General features: G+C 37.2%; 1 protein-coding gene across 1 annotated transcript in view; it reads left to right on the forward strand.

The window, feature by feature from the left end:
* LOC134529137 (trehalase) overlaps window positions 1-22475 on the forward strand; it is a 469230-nt gene extending 446755 nt beyond the window's left edge. Inside the window, exon 7 of the mRNA XM_063362908.1 lies at window positions 11663-22475. Within this exon, the coding sequence (XP_063218978.1) occupies window positions 11663-11777 (115 nt within the window). The 3' untranslated portion in view covers window positions 11778-22475. The remainder of the gene's footprint in view (window positions 1-11662) is intronic.
* The last annotated feature ends 2414 nt before the right edge of the window (window positions 22476-24889 follow it).

Here is a 24889-nt window from a genome sequence, read left to right on the forward strand (position 1 = left end):
GCATGGTTTGAAGTAGTGCGGTCATAGATTCGAATAGCATTGTTTTTTAACGTGAATTTTTATTTCAGTGCACGCAATAAGCAATGGCACTTGTGGAGCATTAAATAGAATGCTACAAATTAATAATGTGAAGAATCAACAAACAATATTTGGCTCTTTCCTTAATAGCTATTCGCTTCCTTCATTGGATATTTATTTCCAATGACTCCAATTTTGTGTTCAGCAAACGTTTATTTACGTCATCCCGCATGTGAGAAGCAACTCTGGAGAGTAAAGCTAGAAGTTTTCAAGGCTAGTTTATCTTGCGCCTATTCGGATGCGCTTGTGGCAAATCATAGCAGATACTTATTTAGTAAACAAGTGTCGGGAATTGCATTAACAGGTTAAATAATCTTTCTTATAATAGAAAACTTTTGTTTATGCTTGTAACGACCCAGGTTATTGCCCTTTGCGCCATGATTGGCTGAGAATTTTTCAAGTTATTTTTGTGATAGGTTAAAAATGGTATCACCAGAATTATTGTTTTTTTCTTGTTGTAATCTCTGTCGAAAAAGCCTCGTTGCCAGGGTTAGGAAATTCGTATACAGCTATGGTTTTGTGAGGGCTGTGCTGTGATTGGTTGGATAGGTCACGCACCTGACTGCGGCTGTGTAGCCTTGTTTGTTAGTCGCCATCAGTACTGTGTACCGAGAGGTCGCGTGTCAGGCGGTGGCTCAAAATTAACATGTAAATGGTTTGAAGAAAGAATTTTGCGACTGTGATCCAGGCGCTACAGTGTATAATCTAGAATTTTTTGACTATTCATCAGTATTAGCCTACAGCAAGGATCGAGTGAACTTAGTCTTTGTTCCGAAGACATAGTCCTTCGGCTTGTACCCTGAGATTGTGTGCAAGCACAGGACCTAATTGTGAACAATCTTTTAATATTCATTCTTCGGTACCTGTGAACAGTCAACTTGTTTGTTTTTTGAGATCATTGAAGAGGTTATGTGCGACTTGGTTGTAGATTCAACATGTATTTGTTCTTGTGGTCTGAAAATAGTAGCCATGATTACTGGAGAGTTTTCGTGAAGTATTAATAAAAAACAGTCAACATCAGTTTGTGTCCGAGAGACGTTGAGTATCCAATTGTCTACCATAACATTTTTTTGGAACATGCAGATTGTTTCATCGCCCAATTCATTTCTGCAAATGTTAATGAAACATGTATGTCCATTCTACACCGAGTATTTTGAGCTAATCCGGGTGTGGAGTGTGACATGCTTTTTAAATTCTAATTAAAACTGAAATATTTAGTCATTATTATTATTGTTATTATTTTATTTTGTTACTCAGAAATGTTTTTAGCATGTACTTAGGAATGCTATGGCCAATCCCTGTTGTGTAAACAATGTGGTACATTACTATTTTGTTTTTAATTTAAGTTCTGTCATCTCAGATTGTTATTCAACAGTTATTTAAAATTACTTCAATTGCACTTAGACCTATATTTCCACAGTAAATTAATTTTAATGAGAGCAGCATCTTAATTTAAATTGTCAGTAGGCACATTTACCTGAGTGGGAAATTAATTATTTTGATTAAACATGCCCTCGGTGCTGTTTTAATTAGCGCTCTGTTTTCCTGGTAGGAATTAGAACATTATTTTGATGGACAGATGAACAAAATAATGTCCTGAAAGGGAACAAACTATTTTAAAGACATAGACATAGACAAATACATAGCTCAGGTGTTTGTTAGAAAACTCTTAGATTCAGTTTGAAGCAGATGTGATGGTTTATTGGTCACATGTTGGCTCTTACTGTTGACATTTTCGTACCTTGGAAGTAAAGGACACCTTATCCATTTTCAAAGAAATATATTTGGCACCATGTCCATGATGTACATTTTTTCCTCTATATATATTAGTATAGAGCACTCGTACCATTATATTCGAAGTGCAATATTTTTGTATACAAAGGCTTACAACAATAATTTTCCTAATTTTTTCCCTTCAAAAATCAAAACATATTAAATATCTTAAAATTTAATTTAATTTCTAATTAAGTTTAAGAATATAGTGTTTAAGTTTCATAATAGAATTTCTACTACAAGCGAAGAAATCTTAAAAAAATTGAAATAAACTGAAAACTTGCTCTCTTGAAAAGTTGCAATTTTGTAACATGGAGTTTGTTCTATACCTCTGGGGTATGAATTTATGTTTTGAAAAATACTTTTAGAAACAAGCATAAAATATGCTATTAGTTTTAATTATTATATACAAAAGACTTTATTGTGTTCTTTAAATAACTGAATTAGGTTACATAAAGGGAAAATATCTGAAACGATTTCTTGAAGTGTCTCATGTGAATTTTTTTTAAAGTGCAAACATTTTCTGTAGCAATTAGATTTGACTTCAGCTATTTGACCTCAGTATTTTTAATAATAGGCAACAGTTTAACAAGTACATTCATGAATGATACAATATATTTGAAAGAAACTTTGAGATTTCTGTAAATCTATTGTTTTATGTCAGTGCTGTACATAGTGTTAAGGAAACATTTTAGAGTTAGCTTTTTTGCAAGGTATACCTACTATCAAATTCCTCATGTTTTAAATTTATTATTGATATTTTTTGCACATCATTTGAAATATTTCAGTGTCGCTTAACCGAAAATATATACTAAAGCAAAATTATAAAACAAATTTAAATGGTCTTAACTGGGAGTTTCAAAGAATTTACAAATGTAGCTGAGGGCCAAGCAATTAAGTATGAAATATATTGTATGGGATGCAGCTAGAAGGATCCATTTTGTATTTAGGAGTAAAGGCACTGTATATTGTAAGTAATAACTGCTAGACAGTTGAGTTATAGTTTATCTTGTTTTATATATTTGCCTTTTTATCACTCTTAAAATTTTTTAGTTATTCAAAGCCAAATGTTTGTGAAGAATACAGATTATATAATTTATGCAAATGAGGGGTCTAAAGTAAAATAATTGTTAATGTAATACAAAAAGTTTAGAAATATTATTTAGTAGCACAGAAACTTTATGTATTATGGAACTCAACATTTATCAAAACATTTCATAATAACGTGGTTTCTGAATGTATGTTAATATGCATGATTTGAGCATGGCTTATATAAGCTTTACTTGCATATGTTGTATGGTGTATGTGCGCATGCGCACTTAGTAGCATGAAGTATCTACTGGCGCTGTACATTGAGCCGTAACCATAACAATACTGATGGTTTTAGCTGTCTGACCTGTTGCCTTGGTGGTTAGAACTTTTGGTTGCCTGGAGGTCCAGAGTTCAGTAACCGCCCGGTGTAGGATTTTTCACTCTGAGGAGAAATGTCTTCTGGGGTTCCAAGAATGGGTGTTGTGCTGTCCCTTCACATCCATGCTGCGGAAGGGAATGACGAGCCACTGCAGTATCGTCTCACCTTGTGTGCTCCAGCCATGCCGTGGTTATCTTGCCATGATGTTGGCTGGGGATCCAAACCAGCCTCTGAGCTGATAAATCATCATCACTACCGTCATGACCTAGTTACAGTACAGTGGTGTCTCGCCTATCCGACTAACAGGCCGACAGAACATTTGATAAGAGAAAATGTTTGATAAGAGGGAGGTGTTAATAAAAAGCATATTAAACATCATACTATGTTAAAATTGTACACAATACAAACCCAACAATAAAAAAAAAGCTACAGTACTGTACAGTCGGGGTAACTAATCAGCTTCGGTAGAGAAGGAAGCAAATAAAAAAATTTAGCACGCTCGTGCTCAGTTCTTGTTCCCAGTTAATGCTTTTTTATTTGTGGTAGGACGTCAGATAATTCAGAATGTCGGATAAGCAAGAGACTGCTGAAATTAAACAAACCATTGTGAACAGTGTTTTGTAACTTCATGGTGTTTGTGTCCTCTTCTGAAGTGCTATAGAGTTTGTGTTCCAATGAGCTTAGCATTTGGAGCATTGAAAATTTGTACATATTTATTCTGGTTATTTGATATTCGTAGAACTAAAAGTTAATATGAGATACTAGGAACGATTTCAGTTGCCAACTAGAAGGAATTGCCAACACACAGAAAATGGGTAAAACAAGTAAGAACTACATTAATGCTATCACAAGTACCAAATCATATTCCTGAGTTACAACTTGTTTTGTATGCTCCAAATCAACTGTTTATGAAAATATTTAAATTTTAAATGATTGACACAACTCAAGTAATGCAGGTTATTTTTTATTTTAATTTAAAGCTAATTGGCTCATGAGATAAGATCACCTTCCTTTCGTTATATATTTATATATTTATATATTTTACCCCCTCCCACCCACCTTAATTATTTTTTCCCCACATGACCCAAGTTTGAAGAATTTTTTCTTTGGCAGAATATCAGTGACTAGGTATTTGAATTATGAAATTGTATTTTATGAAAATTTACGAAAACTAGCTATTTGCCTACACCCTACATTACATATTATATTAAATTATAATTTCAGTTCTTTATAGGAAAAATCTGGAAACTTACTCAGGATACATACTTAATTTTAAATAAATTTTTAATTTAGTAATTTTTCAATATTTTCTTAAGCAAATGAATTTGATCAATATTTTTTGACAGACCTATAGAAATGTATTTATGCCACAAAACGTGTTAACTGCTATAACTTCAAATATAAATAATACATTATCAAATAATTCACTTGAGGCAAATTTGTTTAATTGGCTTACATCAGGCATCTGCAAACGTTTCAGCCTAAGGGCCACACTGACTCCCCCACTAAGTGTCAAGGCCAAGACCTAGCTAGCTCATCGTACCAACATACTGTACAACTATGGTGGGCCGGACCTGATTGGTGTGCTCGCGGGCTGGTGTTGGCCCGCTGCTTTGTAGCTTGGAGACCCCTGGCTTACACCATCAGATTTGGGTAACAGCTGGTCATAAGCAATGCAGTAAAATACTACAATAAATGTTTAATTGTAAGACTTGTTAACAACTTCTTGATATATTTTTAATTTTATACTTCTATGTTTCACTATGTAATGTATTTTATAAAGCAAACACAAATAGCTTGTTTACTGCCCATTCTGCTGGAAGTTGTTTGCACAGTAAAATTAGTTTTATATTTATGAAGTCTTCAGCCTTATAAACTATGCCTGACAAGGCAGGCGTAGTTAATAATGTCATGCATGATGAATCATTTGCAATGATGCTCAAATAGAACCAGTTTTGTCACCATTACAGAAATAGAGTAACTTTGAATTACAGGGGACATTAATTGGTACTCTGATAATTTCTTACACTGATTCTTTGTTTGGCTTACTACTTCTGATAAGAAAGTTAATGTGTTGGTAAACAGATAAAAATTTAACATAATCTACCATAAAGGAATAACGTGTTAATAATAAGCAATAATTGTCTATTCATGTTGTACCAATCCAAACCTAATGATAGGAAAATTGTTCTAGATTGCTTATACATATAAGACTTAAAGAATTTTTATGGGTGCCGAGAATCATTTAAATTCCATTGAATATTACTTTTAGAGGTTAAGTCTATTTACTTCGAAATTTATTTTGCATAAATAAAATAATTCACATATCAAGTTTGTAATTTTATTTTTTTCTTTATCAAAAACTGAACATAGTATGTCATTTTCACGCAGTAACCTTTATATCAATACAACAAAAAAAAGCACTCTGCACAGCTTCTCAAAACAAATTGGTTCATCTTAGGCAACTGCATTTACATATAGTTTGTTTAATTAAATCCCACGGTCACTAGCGATGCACGGTAAACATAGCAGAGAGACCATTGTCTGCTCGGCGTGGCCACAGATTTACCAAAAACGCCTGTGGTCAAAAACTTCTAATTGCACAACTATCCAAAATAATGTTAAAACCAGCGAAGCCCGTACTACAGGCGTACTATTTTTCTCAACACTACATAATAGTTCAATTTGACGAGCCGCCCCTCACACACCTACTCTCGCAGTTGGCCAAGTGATGACTAACATGGCGACTTATGAATCTAGCTTCTTGCCATCTGTAAGGAGCTGGACTCGTGCTGCCATCAACAGCCACTCACAAAGCAGCTTAATCTTTCGGTTAATGACACAAAATTACGCTTGGACAAATCAGCTAATACTGGTGCATGGCAACAGCATTTCAACTAAATCCGGAGAGTCTTTCCCACACTTATAGTATCATCCAACTGTTGCAGTCTCTTTCTATCTGACTTCCTTGTCATGAGATGTTGCATCATCCTGCTTTCATACGAAGGACCAAAACAAAAAAAAATCAAAGAGAAATACGTGAACACACACAGAATCTTGATAAAAAACATAACTTTATACAACCTTTTCACAATAATATAACCAAACCAACAATTATTAAAAGCATTACATAAATGTTAACTATGTTCATAAAACCTGTTGTAAATGCAAATCTCAAAAGAATAAATTGCTGTTACTTACATGATGATGTAAAACCTATTATTTCTGATTATAAAAACATAACAAATTTTTAGTAAACTCATTTATAAATTGGAAAGGGCAGTAACCTGGGTTGTTGCAAGGTACTATCAACACTCCTGAAACTGTAAACTTTAGACTTACTATTGTGTCCTTCATAGACTGTTTTACACATGCTGTTAGCACTTCGTCCGCTGTTCGACATCATGTCCTTGTGTCCTACCTCTACCGAACCCGATCTCAACACACACAATCAAATGAACTCACGAGCGCCATCTTGCCGACACCAGCCGCAGGCCCACCACACACACGTAGTCTTGCAGCTTGCTGGGTACCTTACTTGCCCTGCTCAAACTCCGAGTCGGCTGTGTGTCTACCAGCTCCAAACGCAGTACCTCCCGTTGCTCTCACCCCTGGTCGTGAGGGTGCTCAGACCCCCTGAAAGGAAGGTTGCTGTGAACTGGCAATGGTGCTCCCACTGATTATAGTCCGGCCAGCTTCTGGTGCATACCCTTCTGCTCCGGGTTCTCTGCCGGTGGTTTCTGTCTGGACACTGGTTCCTTCGCTGGCTCCGTCGGAACAGTGCACCTGTGTGTGGTCACTGATACCGCTGCCGGCTCCCTCAGAACTGTCCCGTCAGTTTGCAGGAGCTGGTGCGGGTTGGCACCACCACAGCTGGTCCACGCGCTGCCATCAGTGCTTGTAGATGGAAATGCCTGGTGTGTCGGATGTGCTACATTGCTTCTCAGCAATTGGTCCACGTGACATCTATATGTGTAGCCATTCTCGTCTCGGGCAGTGTATGTCACCGGCCCTTGTTTAGCTACAATTGTTATTGTATCCACTTACAAGTCCCACTGTAGTTTTGAAGAAGCAATCGCTGCCCCACTGAAAAATGCCTGCGCATGTGGCAGTTTGAAACCTCATGTAAGTTATCCTCTTGTTTAAAAGTGGATTTAGGACGTATCTGGTCGAACGCTGTTCTCAATGATCACCCCATTAGGAGTTCTGCCGTTGTCTTATGTGAGTCACCCAGTGTACACAATGCCAACAACATTCGCGCAACTTGTGTGTGCCAATTGCCTCCTCTCATTTTCTGCAGTTTATTCTTCACCGTCTGTACCATGCACTCTGCTTAACCGTTTGTGGCTTGGTGGAATGGAGGTGTTCGCTGCAGTGCCACTCCATTCTTCTGCAGAAATTCTTCCATCTCTTGGGACAAGAAAGCTGTCCCATCGTCTGAAACCAGGTAACATGGCAACTGAAGATCTCTCGCAGCGCCTTGATAACTGCACCTGACGACATGCTATGCATCCTCTTCACCTCCAGCCATTTGGAGTGTGCATCCACTACAGTGAGGAAGACCTTTCCCTGAAAAGGACCCAGGAAGTCTATATGTAGCCTCTCCCTCTCTATTGCCCATTTTACCTCCTTCATTTGGGTGGGTTGGCTCTCTGCTGCTGGCAATCTGGACATTGCCCTAACATCTGCTCAATATCCCTGTCCATTCCTGGCCACCACATATAGCTTTGGGCGATCATCTTGGATTTTACGATACCATCATATGCGGCATGGAGAACCACCAATAGTTCCCTGCGGCGTGCCTCTGGAATGATCACCCTATTGCCCCACAGGAGGCAACCTTTGTGCAAGGATAACTCCTCTCCCCTATTCCAGTATGGCTGCAACTCCTCGGATCTCACATGTCTCCCCTGCCCACCTTAACTTGTGAGCTGCTTGACTTGACAAAGGATGGGGTCTGTGGTCGTCAACCGAGCCAGTATCCGTGCATCGATTGGCGGCTCTGGCATGGCCTCGAGCTTAGCACATCGCCCACTCTTGGTATATGCATATTTCCTTTGGCCATAGGCAACCGGCTGAGGGCATCTGCATGAGGTATCTTGGTACCAGGCATGTAAATCTGAAACTCGAACATAGAGAGCCAAAGACTCCACTACCAAAGACATGGGGATAGTATGTCATGGGTTTGCCGCTTGGGGTCCAGCAATCGCAGAATCAGCTTGTGATCTGTCACACCAGTGCATCCTTATCAAGCTGAGAATATTTTCTGTCATGACGTTGCAGTGTGCGCGATCCGATAGCCACAGGCACTTCTTTTCCATCGTCTGTGACAAGTGCTAACACTGCACATACTCCATAGTTCGATGCATCGCATATAAGCGTGAGAGGCTTATTCAAGTCATAATGAGTCAGCACTTGATATGATTGCAACAAGTTCTTTGCCTTGCACAATGCCTCTGTATGCTCTGGCTTCCAAACCCACTCTGAACCGTGGCCTTATTCGGCAGGAATCTTTTGTAAAAATTCAAAATACCTAAAAATGCCTGCAGTTCCTTCTTGCTTGCAGGTATCGGTGCCTCTCTGATGACTTCCACCTTCGCATCTGTAGGATGCACTCCTGCACTATCAATTTGGTACCCCAAGAATATAACAGACTCCGCAGCGAATACACACTTTGCCCTCTTGATTCGCAACCCTGCTTTATCCATCCTAGCCAAAACCTCCTGTACCTTGTCCCAGTGTTCCTGCATATCTTTCTCAGTAACCAAAATGCCATCCAACATGACCACCACACCTGGAATCCCTGCTAGTAAGGTTTCCATATGCCGCTGAAAGATAGCCGGGCACCCGCTTGCCCCGAAAGGTAGGCGCCTGACCTGAAACAACCCTTTCATTGTATTCACAGTTAACATTGCTGCTGTCGCGTCATCCACCGCTACCTGCAGGTAGGGATCTGCTAAATCCAGCTTTGTAAAAACTGCCCCTCCTGCCAAGCTAGCAAAAGCGTCATTAGTTGTAGGTAATAGATAGATGTTGGCTTTGCCTTACAAATGGGCATAATAGGTGTTGCCCAAGTGGGGAATTGCACTGGCTCATACACTCCTTGATCGACAAATCCATCAATCTCTGAACTCACCAAGTCCCGCAATGCGATTGGTACTTCCCGACTCTTCCGGAAAACTGGCGTGGCTCCAGGTTCCAGCTCCATCGTCAATGGGAGCCCTACGTATTTTCCCAACTCCACACTGTTGAACACCCATGCATGGTGCAGCACTGCATGTGGTATTTCTTGGTGTATTAGTTGGAAAATGCCATCCACTTTGATTCCAAGTGGTTCTAACCAATTCCTGCCCACGAGACTTGGTCCCTTCCCTTCAGCCACTAAAACTGGTAGTCTACATTGCCTAGTCTTTGTTTTTACCAATACTTCTTGGGTCCCCCCTGATTCCCAATCTTTCCTGTGACCAAGTATGCAGGACTAAGTTTGCATCTGCTAGTGCTGGTAGGTTTGGCCACAGTCTCTTGTAGGTTTTGAAATTGATAATTGAGAAACCCGCTCCTGTGTCACTCTTCATGGGAAGTCTCTGACCATCTAACCACACATCTAGGATAATTGGTGGTTCACCTGTACACCTACTAGCCGTTGTCTGAAACACGCTGTAAACTGCTGATTCATCCTCTTCTCCAGAGCCGGGTTGGTTTTTTAAATTGTTGGTCCTAGCCGTGTCACTGACATGCATCCCAGACTTGCCCATCTCCTTCCGGTCTCGCGCTCCGCTGTTCACTCCTGCAGTCTCCTTCCTCCGCTTTGTAAAACACACCCGTTCCAGGTGCCCTGTTCGAGCACAAAAATTGCACACTGTCTGAGAGTGTCGGCAGTGGTTTGGGCTGTGGTCCCCATTGCACCTCCAGCAAGCGCGCCTGTCAGCTGCAGGTTGTTGGTCCACCTGAACTGGGCTTCACTTCTGGTCGTCCCTAACCTCTTTTTGGTCATACCTGATGCGCCCTACTTTCAGCACTGCCCCCGCAGTTGGGCCCAGCTGCGCTCGTAGATCATGAACATTGCAGCCTGTGGCTTTCGCAGCTGTTGCCAACTCGACCGCCTCCTTAAACATTAAGTTGTCTTTTGTCAGGAATGTGTGTTGCATCTTTGTGTTACGAGCACCACACACCACCTGGTCTCGCAACACGAGATCTAAATCCGCAAAATTGCAGTGGATGCTAAGTCGTCGCAAGTCTGCCATGAATTCCACTACAGATTCTCCTTTGTGCTGATTCCTGTTATAGAATTTGAATGATTCCACAATCTCACTTGTTTTGGGTTCGCAGTATTGTGTGAGTACCGCCAAAATGTCAGGAAATGCCACCTTGGATGTTGGTTTCAAGGCCACTAATGAGGTCACGAAATCAAATGTAACAAATATCTCCCATTTTTCATTACTGTCTGTAATTTTGTTTGCCACAAAATAATATCCCAATCATTCAGAGTACGTGTGCCACGTGTCACGCGCTGGAATGAATTCCCCTAACACGGGAAACATCGCCATCGCAGTGTTTGTTTACTTTTTCCCCGCACGCATGCCCGGGTCATAAAATAAAAATACTCGTCGCCACTATTGTGTCCTTCGTAGATTGTTTTCCACATGCTGTTAGCACTTCACTCTCTGTTCAACATCATGTCCTTGTGTCCTACCACTCCAGAACCCGATCTCAACACACAAAACCGAACAACCTCACGAGCGCCATCTTGCCGACACCAACCTCAGGCCCACCACCCTCTCCATTGCACATGTCCTTCACAACACTTATTTTTATTCCAAAGTTGCATGCATGCTATTTCAGACACAGATGTTTCAGAGTTGGTAGTTAATTTAAAAATCTGTATTTTATGACTGGTAAAATCAGACATAGTTTGTTTGCTACCAGCATCATAACTTCATTTGTGGCTTCTGGGTGGAGGCCACGACTGTGAAAAAGTTGATGTGCTGATGTTTTGGCATACATTGTTGCAACCATCTTCAAGGGCGACTGACCACCTCAACCCAGAAGCCATGAAGTGTGTTCCATTTCAATATTTATTCAATGCTTTTACTGAAGAAGTTCCATGCAATTTAAATAATTGCCTTCTCTTTACATCTCCCATTCTTTGTCAAAATTATTAAAGTAACATATTTTTTAGTAGGTTGGAACATCTTGCTGAGCGAGAAATAGAAAACATATATAATGTGGTAAAAATATGTGTGTTGTTGGTGTCATTGAATAGTTTGTGGTCTGGTGCCAAGTTAAAGTGGATAATTTTCTAAACTTATGTGTGTCCTTATCCTTATGTTTTCTGTTCCCCATCTGTGCGAATCTTGTGACGTAAGATCATTAATAAATTTTTTGTGTGTGTTCTTTCAGGATGATTATGTACCGGTTAAAGAAGAGGACGGACGCAAGCTACGCAGATGGCAAGAAGACATTTCCTAAGCTGCTAGGAGGTTACATGGAGCTCAAAGACATGGGGTTTGATTGACGAAGCATGCAAACTAGGTGCGCCAAGGTGCATTGGATGGCGTTGGTTCAGATCTTAGTGAAATATGTGACTGATCAGTTTCTGAAGAAGTGGAAAATGGAAAGAAACTTAACACATAATATTTCCACCAGAAACATAGTCATGATCATCGATAAAGTACGAAGTATTATGGAAAATAATCATTTCAAATATATGATGTGTTTGAGCTCTCTTTAGATGTAAATGTGTGTTATGTGTGATGTAGAATACTGTAATACTTTGACCAAAATAAGTATTTATGACTTGGCGTTGTTGTTGATGAGAGAATTCATAAATTTAGTTTCAAGAACATATCACCATCATTGTGATTTTTTTTTCAGCAATATTTAATGTGTAATAATTCTTGTGTTTACTGTACTGCTCTCTGTTTTACCGGTTTGTGATATTTAGTGCTATTCAAAACCCTGAAAATACCTGTAGATATATATTGGTAAAATAATTTTATAGTATGCTAATTTTGTGTTTGAATGGTATTATATATTAAACGTGTCCTTCTTAAAATAATTTTTTAAATGCCAGGCATTTAACTCACTCAGTGATCTATGTAACTATGTTACAATGTCTTAACTAAATATTATTTTCGCCTGAGCATTTTTATTTATTTCTATATGAAGAAAAACTGTTAACAATAGCTTATTCTATTGATGTACAAAACAGCTTGCATAAGTAAGTGACCCATCCCTTAATTGTATGGGGAATGTTTCCATTTCCACCAGTATTGAAATGAAAAAGTTTCCTTAGTTTGGTCAGGTAGTCATTGGCTAAGGTGACACCAGGCAGAATGAAGGCGGCGGCTGTGTGCATGCCTTAGACATGTTCCTAGCTAGTGAGAAGAATGTACCTATGTCGTGAATGGAAGAGTGGTCGTGATGTGACACAATGGATGATATGGGGAACAGGTGAGATTACTTATTTAGTGAATGGTCTCGGTTGATCATGACAAGTGATCAAATTGGTGATTGAAGAGAAGAATAATAATATGTATTGGCTACTAGAAAATTGAACGATATTGAATTCAATGTGTTCATGATCACCAATCAATGATTATTCAAATCACCAAGTTAAAAAATACCACTAATTTTAGACTGTGTATTTTATCAATTAATTTATTTATGTATGTATCGATTGTTGTTTTGTGTGATGGTAGTCATCAGCATTTTACCAACAGCATCTTGCACACATGTACCAAATTTCTACTGAATACCTTGGTTTTAAGAAAATACAGGTATTCATTATACCCCCTTACACTTCTCTGACCCCCTTAATTTGTTGCCTTGACTGACATTACGTGGACGACCAACTAACTAACATATCGCTCATGGTACCCAACATGTTGTGATTCAACCATCCTGGTAATCTAACCTTGCAACACTGATTACAATGCAGAAGTAGTAGTTATTTTTGTACAATGTCGTTGCTTGCCAAGCACTGTCCTAATTCAGACAAGAAGCGGATCTGTGATAAATTTGGTACCTGCGTAACAACTTTCATCTTGCATTAGTAAACAATTGCACGGTTCTCAGGGTATTTTCAGTGTTGCAAGTCTTAGAATTATTTCTGTATGTGTTATGTACTGTTATTGGTTTCAAATCTAAGTTGTGTTTCACAATTGATACCAGTCAGGCATAAAAATGTTACACTCCCAACAGACTTGAAACACACTTTTAAACAAAATGAATCTAGGATTTGATTAGATATATTTTTTTTAATGCAGTTAATAATTTGCCATTTGATTCCATTGCTAAAAATTCTTTAAAGTTATGTCAGTTTAATGACATGACATTTTTTTTGTCACATTGCAATGCACAGGTTTTAAAACTTGCTGAATTATAGTGCACTCCAAACCATTTGTTGACCTACAAGGTGTTTGTTAATTCAGTTGCGAGTCGTAGGGCGGGGGGGGGGGGGGGGGGGGGGTGTTTAGTCATGAACCATCATTCGTCCAGCCAACAATCCATAAGAGCATGAACTTATAGAACCAGGGCCCATAAATTGTGACAAATCAGTAATTTAACATTCACACGGAGAATTTGAGCTTATTTACAAATGTATTAGGCTATCTTTGCTTATTTTTAGTCAAGTGTGTTTTCATCGTAATGACTGAGCCGTAAGCATAACTGTACAGTGCAAGTTCCATTCTCTTTCAGTCCTCAACTCTGTTACTTTAAACAAGACTCGTATTACACATGCAGGAAAGAGGAGCTTGGAAGATGGGCTTCAGTAAGCATTTGGATTTGGGTCACATACTTATGCTTAGTGGATGCGCTACAAGCATTGTCACTTAGTGGCAGTGCTTGCTTCCCTATGCTGAAGTAATCTTAACATGAACTTTTTGTTTTGTAGTGTGTTTGTATTCAAATTATGTTTTTTTTTTTTTTTTTTTTTTTAAATCTGTTCAAAGCTGGTGCACAAAGATGTCCTCGTAGGTCTAGGTGCTGTATTAATACGTCCAAAATATCTGTACATTGTTGTGTGAAAGAATCTAGTACACACTGCCATCTTTCTTGAGCATAAAAGTGAACCAGAATGAGAACTCCATTTTTCATGTAAGATTCAGTGCAATAAACATAGACTAATGTGCAGAGTAAAAGTTTCTTTTTTTGTTGTTGTGACTGTCAACATGATAGGATGTGTAAAAGGAAATTTTGTTACACAATATACAAAATGATTCCAACCATCCTAATTGTTTTTAGTAAAGAGAAGACTTCAGAGGCAACCATCAAGTGTAAATATACACTCATTCTAGTAAACTTTCCATATGAACTTCCATCCATGCCAAAACATTAAAAAACTATAGGATTTGTGTGGAAAGAAATAATGTAGACCCTAACATATAAACTGTTAAACTGTGTGTCTTTTGTTAGTGTGGTGATATTGCATAAATAAAGCCATTTATGTGGGTTCGTGTTTGGATAACTCCTGTGTAAACATTCTACAGAAGTTAGTGGGTTATTCCTTGTCTATTTTTATCTATGCTTTGTTAGATGTTAGCTGGTGTCCACAGAAATTCTTCCTAAATCAAATTTTGGAAGGACCATGTATTGTTGGAACAAAACATTATCCAGTATTCCATATGTAATATGCAGTTCCAGAAACAATTCTGAATTGTCTAGGGCCATTTAAAATTAAAAGACACTACTATGCAGTTTCGAGTTTCATCAGCCTCGACCAAGCCTTAAATGTTGGTGTATCACTTTTTAATTCCATAGTTAGTGTTGCTGTTGTGTTAAAGTATTTCAACACTTAAGAACAATGTATTCTGTGAAATCGTAATAAATGACCTACTCCGGAAGATCCTTTCATGTAGCACAGCTCGGATGCTGGGGGATGCTTTTTTAGTCCATCACTGGAAATCTGTGCCTGCTATACAGTGTCCTCTGATGTTTGTTCACTGATTGTGTAGGTACCGCATTTAACCACACAAGCTGTCTTAATTTGTGCCCTTGGTTCATGATATTCTTGTTCTGCTGTTACCATTTTCATGCAGAGAAAGATAACAATTCTGAGTATTTTTATGAACATTACAATTGCTGTGGCAAAAAAAAAATTGCTGCAGAATTTTATAAACAGTTTGTTTAAATGAAAATTATCATTAAAATTTCTCTGCAATAGCATGTTGTATGTATTTTAGGCTTTACATCAAACTTGTGGAAGAAATTATGGTTAAAAAAAAAACAGCAACTTGTACAGCACAGTACAAATAAGCTTGTATACTGCCTGTTTGTACACTTGTGGACATTCACACGACCCAAGATAGCTACAAGTTGTGGTTTTGAAGTGTTTGCCTTGTGCTCAGGTTATTCCCATATGCCAATGTGTACTAGACTAAGACTGGCTTGCACAGTCGTGACTTGAGGCACAGGATAGTATTCCTACACTGGATTACCTGACTCTGCAAGCGGCCTTAATGTGACATTGAAGAGTAAATCCTGTTGTGACGAAACTGCGTTGTGTTCCGCCACTTTTACTGTTGCCGTTTGTTTTAGGATGAAAACAGTTCAATAGTCATGCATGACATAAAAATCTTAAGATTTTATATTTTGAGTAGAACAAATGAAATGGTATTATGCATTTGTGGCCAACCATTTTAGAATAGGTGCGTATATTTTTGTAGTTATGTACTATCAAGCACATTCTTCAGAAGTGTTAAGTATTATTAGAATTGTAGAGTTTTATGAATACATAAGTAAACAAGTGCCATCTCAGCATTATATTGCTGTAAGCATTTGATTTGACTGTAACAATGTGTGATTCTATCCCTAGATTTCCTAAAAGATTTATGTATTTAATACTACAAATGTGTTAAAGTTTGTAAACAGAACATGATATTTTTGATGTTATGATTTAATTCTGACGTATTATATTGTGATATGTAATAATATTTATTATAAAAATGTGATTTTTTTATATAGCACCTCACACAGTGAAAAAACTTACTTAACCTTTGTTTTACCCACAGATAATTTATTATAAATAATATAACCAGAATTGGCATAAATAACTTTGTAGTAAATAAGTGATATGCATTCAATTTTGACATAAGTTAAAATTGCAAATCTTTGGTGAAATGAGGGAGAATGTATTAATTGTGGCAATGGATAGTTATGCATGTCTGGGGATATGAATAAAGCTTTGGATTCAGAACTGGAACTTAAAATTATAAAGGCATTTGAACCTATTTTTCTCTTTTAAATACAATGAAGTCCTGCTAATCCAAGCCCCGCTTATTCGAATGAGTTACGGGTAAAATGGATATTTAAAAAAATATATATTTTTATTTTAAAAATTATTTTTTGTCTTATTTCAATTGTTGTGAAGTTAAGTGTGCTGCTTGTCTTACACTAACCACGTACATCTTTACTAAATAGGTATATGCAAGATAAACTTATAAAAAACTATAGCCAAGAAAAACAAGAAGTACTTGCAAATATAATAATATACAAACTAAACTAACAAACCACGAGCAAATATAAAAATAACAACAAAAAATTAGCACATAAGATAAACATGATTCACCTAACGTATAGGGTATTAAAAAAGGAGTTTAAAAGGTTGTTTATAAATCTATATAATATAATTTCAATAGTTTCCAAATATTTTATGACAGAACATTCAAAAAATCTAACCAAATGTAAACAATTCTTAAAATACTAACACATTTTTTTATTATAATTAATTCTCATTCTCACATATTCAGTCATACATGGCTGCTACCACAGATAAACCTGATCATTGGAGTTTAGCAAGTACTTACCTGAATAATGTTTTCTTAAAAACGGACACACAAATTTTTAATACCCTGTAACCTTTTGCATTGCACCTTGGTTAAACACGGAAAGTGAATTTGGAAGTCTGATTGACTCTGGTAATTCATTCAAGATATGTGCAATTGCCACAGAAAAGGATTTTGAGTATACAGCTGTTTTGTGTTGGGAGATGAGCAAAGAACAATTTCTCCAAGGGCGTGTACCTATATAAAGACGTGAACCAAGGTACTGAAAATTGTCAGCAAGAGAGGATGGGGACTGTGTCTTTAATGTTTTCTTAAGCCCAAAAAGGAAATGGAATTGTCATTGTTAGTAAAGTTTTAGCCAAGAAAATCTATTGCAATATGGGGCGGTGTGCTCATGACTCCACAAAATAAAAATAAAATGGACGCATAAATTTTGAATATGCTGTAACCTTTTGTATTACACCTCGGTTGATTCGCCATAAACAGTATCACAGTAATAAAAAATATTGTTTACAAGAGACTGAAGTAAATATTTTTTAACTTAGGTCAACAAAAGCTGTTTTAGATATTTGAGGCCATGCAAAGTGCCAAACCAAATGTTTTTCTACTTATCAGCGTTAAATGTGGAGATCAATTTAGTGAACTAGAAAGCAATCTTTTCAGAATCATCACAAAATATCTTTACAGCCAAAATATTTACCTAGGCACAAATTACTACATGACATCTGCAAAATTCTTTGAAAACAATGATATTAAAAAATGATTATTGTCTCTACATTGCAAAGGCTACAAAAATATGACAAGAATAAATTATGTTGATTACATGAAAGCTTAGCAAAGAACTAAAGTGACACACTAGTAAAAAATTACCATACTCTACACAATAAGTTAAGTTATTTAGACAAGTAAATTACGTAAGAACTATGCAGTGTCCCGAGGGATCAAACCAAGCATTAAACATACATAGGTAAAGCAAGCTTAACAAGTTAACACAAACAGGTGATTATTACGAATGTGAACAATTCATCGTTCCAGGGTTCGAGCATTTTAAACATCACGGCGCAATGCAAGTCGTGCTACGACCGCGACGTGGGTCATACAGGTGACGAGAATAGCAAACTACCGAGATACACATGTCTAGCAAAAAGTTACGTTACAAAGGAACAACAACATAATTTAACTTAGAGCATGACCAAAAAAAAAAAACAGTTTGCATGAGCAGAACATGCCAAAGTGCACAATGATGCAACATAAGTAGGCTGAAGTTAACATGAAAATGAAAGTACAAGGCTAAATCCAAACAATAATTGTGAAGTGGCAAGCTGAATCAAGTAATCTCATTGTCAAACTTACGGGAGCGGCCACTCGCACCAGCACAAATCATTCACCGTACTTATGTCGTGTCATGCCTGCACCTCTGATGTGTGCACCACGGAACTCTCTCACTATTTGCAAGCGACTTCATGCGACATTCAAAGTCCTGACCTAGTGACCTCGGTCACAAGCAAACAATCAATACCAGCTACCAAGAGAGGTTGAAGTTATGCTAGCAGTTGCTTATATGCCCTACGGAGGTGCTATCGTGCCTAGAGTGGAGGGGGAAGAAATAGAAGTGGGACGGTTGGCAGGCACATGACGTCAAAAAGCGGGTGATTCCGCTTCAGAACGATTCATTTGCAATCCATTATTTATAGACAATTTCAAAATACCATCGAGATCCATATTTAACTTGCGTATACCATTTATTAAATCATGAGGTGGAAAAGACATGTAAACTTGTAAATCATCAGCATATAAGTGGTATTAACAGTTCTGAACAGATAAAGGAAGATCATTAATATGTGAGGAAAACAAAAGCAGGCCAAGTATGGGACTCTGTGGAACACCTGAGCAGACAAGGCGCCAGACTGACATTGACTTACCAGATTTAACACACTGCTACGTGTTGGATAAGTAAGATTAAAACTATGCAACAGCATTATCAGAGGGATATCATTGTTAACATTGTCAAATGCTTTTTTGAAGTCTAATAAACTGAGAAGTGTAATATGTTTGTTTTCGATTTCATGTTGAATGTTATTGAGTATAATGACAAGTGCAGTGTTTGTACTATGAAGATTTTTAAACCTGGACTTTTATTTGACCAACATGTGATTTTCAGTTAGGTAAGCTCTCATTTGACTAAGTACAGTGAACTCTAGCAGCTTGGATCAACTGGAAGAATAGTTGAAAGATAATCTCAGATAGATGGTGGTGACTAGGTTTTGGAGACAGGTATAACATAAGCTAATTTCCACAAAGAGGGGAACTGAATTTGCTAAAGAGAAACTGAAATTATTAAAGAGAAGAATGAGTAAACAGGGAAGCAGTAATTTCATTACTGGATAAGCAAATTATCCACACTTTCAGCACTGTTTTTTATGCAGTAAACTGTTTTATGGTTATCTTTAAACATTTTTAAAAGAAAACATTAATTCAGGATGCGTAGATTTCCTGTTGATATCTGATTGTGTATTGTTTTATTATTTGTATGATTACTATAATTTTACTTCTACAATAATAACTGTCTCTTATTAACACTGCTTTATTCTTTATTATCACTTCCTGCATCGTTACATGTTATCCACTCCAACTCGTCTACCTTGTATCACTGCTGCCAACACTCTCTCTTTTAAAGTCCCAAGTCTTTATCATACAGTATTACACTTAATATCAGCATATAAATGAATTATACAAGAACTGCAAGTTTTAAGCTGTCAGTTTTAACATCAAATCAAGTGTCTAGTTTCTTTTCTTCCATACCCCTAACCTTCGTAGATTTCTCCAGAGCTAAGCAGGCGACGTGAGAGAGCCAAGTGAAAGTGCACGAGTGAACCTAGCTTTGTGCACCTCTTGCGTACAGCTATTTCTTTTTAAACTATGTTTCGAAGTGCACATCTGCTAAGTTATTCGATGACAAATCTTTTGAACTGACTGTACACAGCATCTCTCCATGCCATGAGTGATGGGATGGGATAGATAGCCTGGGTCATCAGGGGAAGGAGGCGAATGTGTTTCTTAAGGAAATTGTCTAAAGGTATTGCAGAAAAAATTCACTTTATTATCAGTGGAATAGAGGCTTTTTATTTCTTCCCACGGAATCTGCTGCCCAGCAGCAACTAAAGCAGCTTTGTCAATATTCTCCAAGTGTCTAAAAGTAATAATTTTTGCTGGAAATTTAGGAACCTGAATTGAAAATGGCACCTAAATCAAGTCATGGCGACAAAGTCCAGGAGGTTAGAGGTGATGTTAGATCCAAGTAGATATGTGACATGGCTTTGTGGTGTTTAGCGCTAAGAGGATACATAGATATATTGCAGGAGTTAACCACGTTTTGAAACTGACTTGCTTCTGTGGAATTTAATAACGTATTGTTAAAATCACCCATGGCAATTATGTGAATGTAATTGCTAGAGTTATTCACAAGATTTGTTTCAAAATCACTGAAATCAGCTACATTAGGAGGTTTATACACTACTCCTGGCTTACAGTTATGTCTCTAAAAATAAAGATTTACGGACTGGGAGAGGATGTACCAGGTCTCGGGTATGAGAATAGCACGGAGGCTTTGATCGTGAAAAAAAGCTTCAAACTCCGAATGGTGGGCATTGCTGTGCGTCAGCTGTATGCATCTGGGGTAGGGGCGGACAATAAAGGATCAGCAACGAGCTGAGGACCAAGGGCAGGTCGCACAGTTCCGCGAAATACTCTGACACTGGGCTCAGTACTGACAACATCTGGAAATAATTACCCATACTAAAAATACTAAAAAGCAGAAATTTTTGAAAACAATATCCACAGTACTCACCAGGTCTTCAGCCTGGCAGCTTGTGGTACAGTCAGCAATTCCACTCATGCACACACTTATACCATTGCTATTAACTCTAAATGCACTATAATAATTGATTTTCCTAACTAAAAAGATGAGTCTCTAATGGATTAGAATGTAATGCCTAAAATAATTTCTGAGCAAAGAATATACACAAACACACACACTGAGAATAAAGTAACACAAATTAATATCACTAAAATAAAATGAAAGCATACTTCTAAATAAACAAATAAGTTTGTCTGCAGCTTCGAACTAAACATTAGAATCCTTTTTCTAACTCCCAACACTGTTTTGCGCTGATATTTTCTTTTGCCGCCTTAAGAATTTGCTGTCTCTCGTTTGTTAAAGACTCTGTGATCACTAGTAGAAAACCTTTTAAGTAATCTCTCGACATGGAATACTTGCAGTCTGTTTTGGTAGTTGATAAATTTTACTATGATAGGGGGTGAACTGTCTCTCACAACATCAGCAACTGAACGTTTTGGTTTCCCGATTCTGTGACACCTGGCAATGTCAGATTGACTTAACTCTAATTGAAAACTGTCTTGTATTACGTTTCTCTTGCTGTACTGCCAAAGATCGTCCAACTTTTCATCTTGAGATGTGAGCTTCTCCTTGACTGCTTCAAGTCAATGGTTGGTTTTGTCAAGTTTTGTTTTGAAAATAACAGAAAAAGAAGCAAGGTCCTTTTGAAGTGTCTGAATGTCCAGGTGCTAGTGGAACACTCAAAGCTGTTGGCAGACCTGCTTCTACAGGCCGTTGAGCTTGTTTGTCACCTTCTTTGGCAGTGTGGTGAACTAAATATGAACACAGTTACTAAGAAAAACAAATTAAAAAATGATGTTTTGATGCTATTATCAACATGTTTAGTGATTTTGTGCTTGTAAAAGTGTTATAGATTGTGTTACGTGATAACTTAATGTTTATAGAGATGTATTTACTACATGATTTTGCATTACGGCAATTATTCGGCTGATCTGAAAAGGTCTTGGCCTCAATTGGTTCGGATTAGCAGGACTTTAATGTGCGTAGTTATTTAGCTCAGTCTCAAATTTTGTGTAAAATAAAAGATATTTCAGAAGGGTGTCAATGTAAAGTCATAGCCTTAAACCTATCTCTAGACAAACATAACTATACTACTGTGCGGCATTCCTAGTATTAAAGATTAATACATTTAAGACCATAAAATCAGGGTGGTTGACTTGAACCGTTACTGTAATGTTGTTATATGAATATATAATGCAGAGATTATTGGAAAAATGAAGTATGTGAAATATCTGATTTTATTACAGTTATCTGTAAATATGGCTGCTGTTGAGTGTTTGTCTTTATTTGGAGATGTTGCCATGTGTGTGACACATGTATGTAGTTTTTAATGTAGCATTTTATTTCTTAATGTGTGTGTGGATTGAGCATTAGATTCAACGTGATCTGTGAAGAGCTTTAGAGATCAAAATGTGATAAAATTGTCAGGATCATGATAGTCTGTCTTGCAATTGCTCAAAGCGATTATGTTTTTATAGAATAGTGATTGAATAAAATATAAAAAGAGTAATAGACACGTGTATCTTTTCTTTGTAAACTATTGAATGTAACAAAGACATTTATAATTTATACACACACTATTATTTTTGCAAAGTAACTTCAAAACAGTGTACATAGATTATTCTTGAAGTTCCCAGAATTAGTTGCTTCATGTACGAGCACAATCACAACAAAGGTATGGCACAACACCTGAACACCTCAAGTGTTTAAAGGCTGCTTAAGGAACTATACATTAAGCTATTTGTTTAATTGCTTTAATTATCAGGTTAATGATATAATGAATATTATATTTTTTTTTTTATTTCGGCTTATTGTTTCATCAACAATGAGGTTGAGACATCAACACACTAATAATGCCTTTGCGGTAGTTTTGTCCGGGGTGTAATATGCTGAAAACTATAATGAGCCTGTTCGTCCCGGGATTTAGACACGGGATTATGTCATATATACCTGGTGATTTTACTTTTCAAAATCCTCAAATAGCTTGCCAAATTGCATGGATGAAATCAGCGGTCCATGAAAACACTGTATAGTTTCATTGCAAACCGGCAATGACAATTGCCACACGAGTACATGGAAGGGCAACAGGTTGCAGATGCTGTAACTTGCAGAATCTCAGGCATGGCCCTTTGAAGAATGGTAACTGGCCAAACTGTTGGAAAAGGGTTTGATACTGTTGGAAATGTTTTGTGTTGTATTCTATATATTTCACAGTGTGTTGGTATTTGGCAAAATAAGTTTTGTTAAATATTGTTTATTTCTCATAAAAGTGTTAACAATAAACTAGAACAGATGTAGTATATCATAAACAAACTTTACCACACAAAACAAACCATTATTAACTATTTTTTAGCCTCACTGCTGAAATAAAAACTTCTGTTAAAAGTTACAATTTTAAAGTTAATAGGAGGTTCTACTGTATTTTAAAACACATTTTATGGCAAAATGTTCTATTGACACAAGATGGGTGGTTTAAAGTGGATTCGGTTAGTTGATGGCACTTTCAGGGAGTTCTGTGCAGTTCTAAGCAGTGAGATTCCAGATGACATAATGGTCGGTTCATGCTGTTCACAACATGGATGTAAGGGGAGCTTTATTGTACTGTAGAGTTAATACTTAATTCACCAACTCTGCAAATTAGTAATTATGGGACAGAGGAGGATGTTGTTTTAAGCCTAATAGTGCCTAGAGTGTGAATCTCTGAAGTGAGGCAACCTACGGAGATTGCTTCGGAAGCAGGACTTTCAGACTGTTGCTGGGGCTAAGTGATGAAGGCTTCAGTGAACACCACTTCACGGTGCCAGGGCCATAGCTGAAGCTGTACAGCTACCCGAGGGAACACGTGTTGCTGTGAACCTGGTGCCTAGCAGAAAGTCGGACATGGTAGCAACTTTGGAGCAGCCGTTGGTAGTCACAATTATTGGTGGTTTGCAAGGAAACATTTTGTTTTCAGCAGCCATGGACCCTGGTGTAAAACTATAGTTGATATTGTCTGTATGCAGACTGACAAGCTATTTGAAGATTTGGAAAAGTACTCTCGCTGGGTTTCATTTTGTAATTCTCTGTCTAAACACAGGGATATAATTTTCGGTGCATTTCACCCTAGACCAAACTACCTCAAAGGCTGTCCATGCCATAATACACACCTCTCAGTGCACATTTCTTTATATTTAAACGAAAAAGGGTGAAAGTTGATTTTAAACAAATATTGAAAAGATTAATGTTGGTACATTTTTTTAAATTCTTTTTATTTCAAGTCTTGCCAATGGTTGGTGTGCCATTATTTATTGAAGTTTCACCTTTCAGGTAAGTCATGGTTTTTTTTTGCCACAGTCTAGTGTTAAATTTATTAATGTTTTATTACATTGTTCCTAAATTTTTTTTGGACATTGAACATTTTAGTAAGTTACAGAATATTCTAGAAAATTCTGAAACATTCTGGGATATAAATGTTGAAAGCTATCTATAATGTTCTATAATATTCCAAAAGAATTAAACAAACAGCTTATACCATGCATCCAAAATGTTTTGAATGTTTTCTTTTTAATGCATCCAGCATTTTTTTTTTTAATTTATAGAATATGCTCCATACGTATGACATTGCAATAAGCTTCACATTGACTCAGAACAAGTAACTATGTTCTGTCATGTGCCCCTTGTGAAAATTCACATGAAAGTAACAATCCATTTCCTCCCATAAGCAAAGCACGAAACAAATTTATTTGCCCCTTGTGCTAGGGGTTGCATAATCAAAACGTTTGACAACAAACCTGTTGTATTAAGATGTTTTAACAAATGGTACTGAATGTGACCTTTATAGTTTCTGTGAAGAGGTAATGAATTTCTACGTCCTCATTTTGGTTACCCATTGCATTAGTGATTGGTCATATAAAAAAAATGTTTTAGATGAAATTTTTAGGTAAT

The sequence above is a fragment of the Bacillus rossius genome, chromosome 2 (genome assembly GCF_032445375.1).
Source record: "Bacillus rossius redtenbacheri isolate Brsri chromosome 2, Brsri_v3, whole genome shotgun sequence".
Classification (NCBI taxonomy): Eukaryota; Metazoa; Arthropoda; class Insecta; order Phasmatodea; family Bacillidae; genus Bacillus; species Bacillus rossius.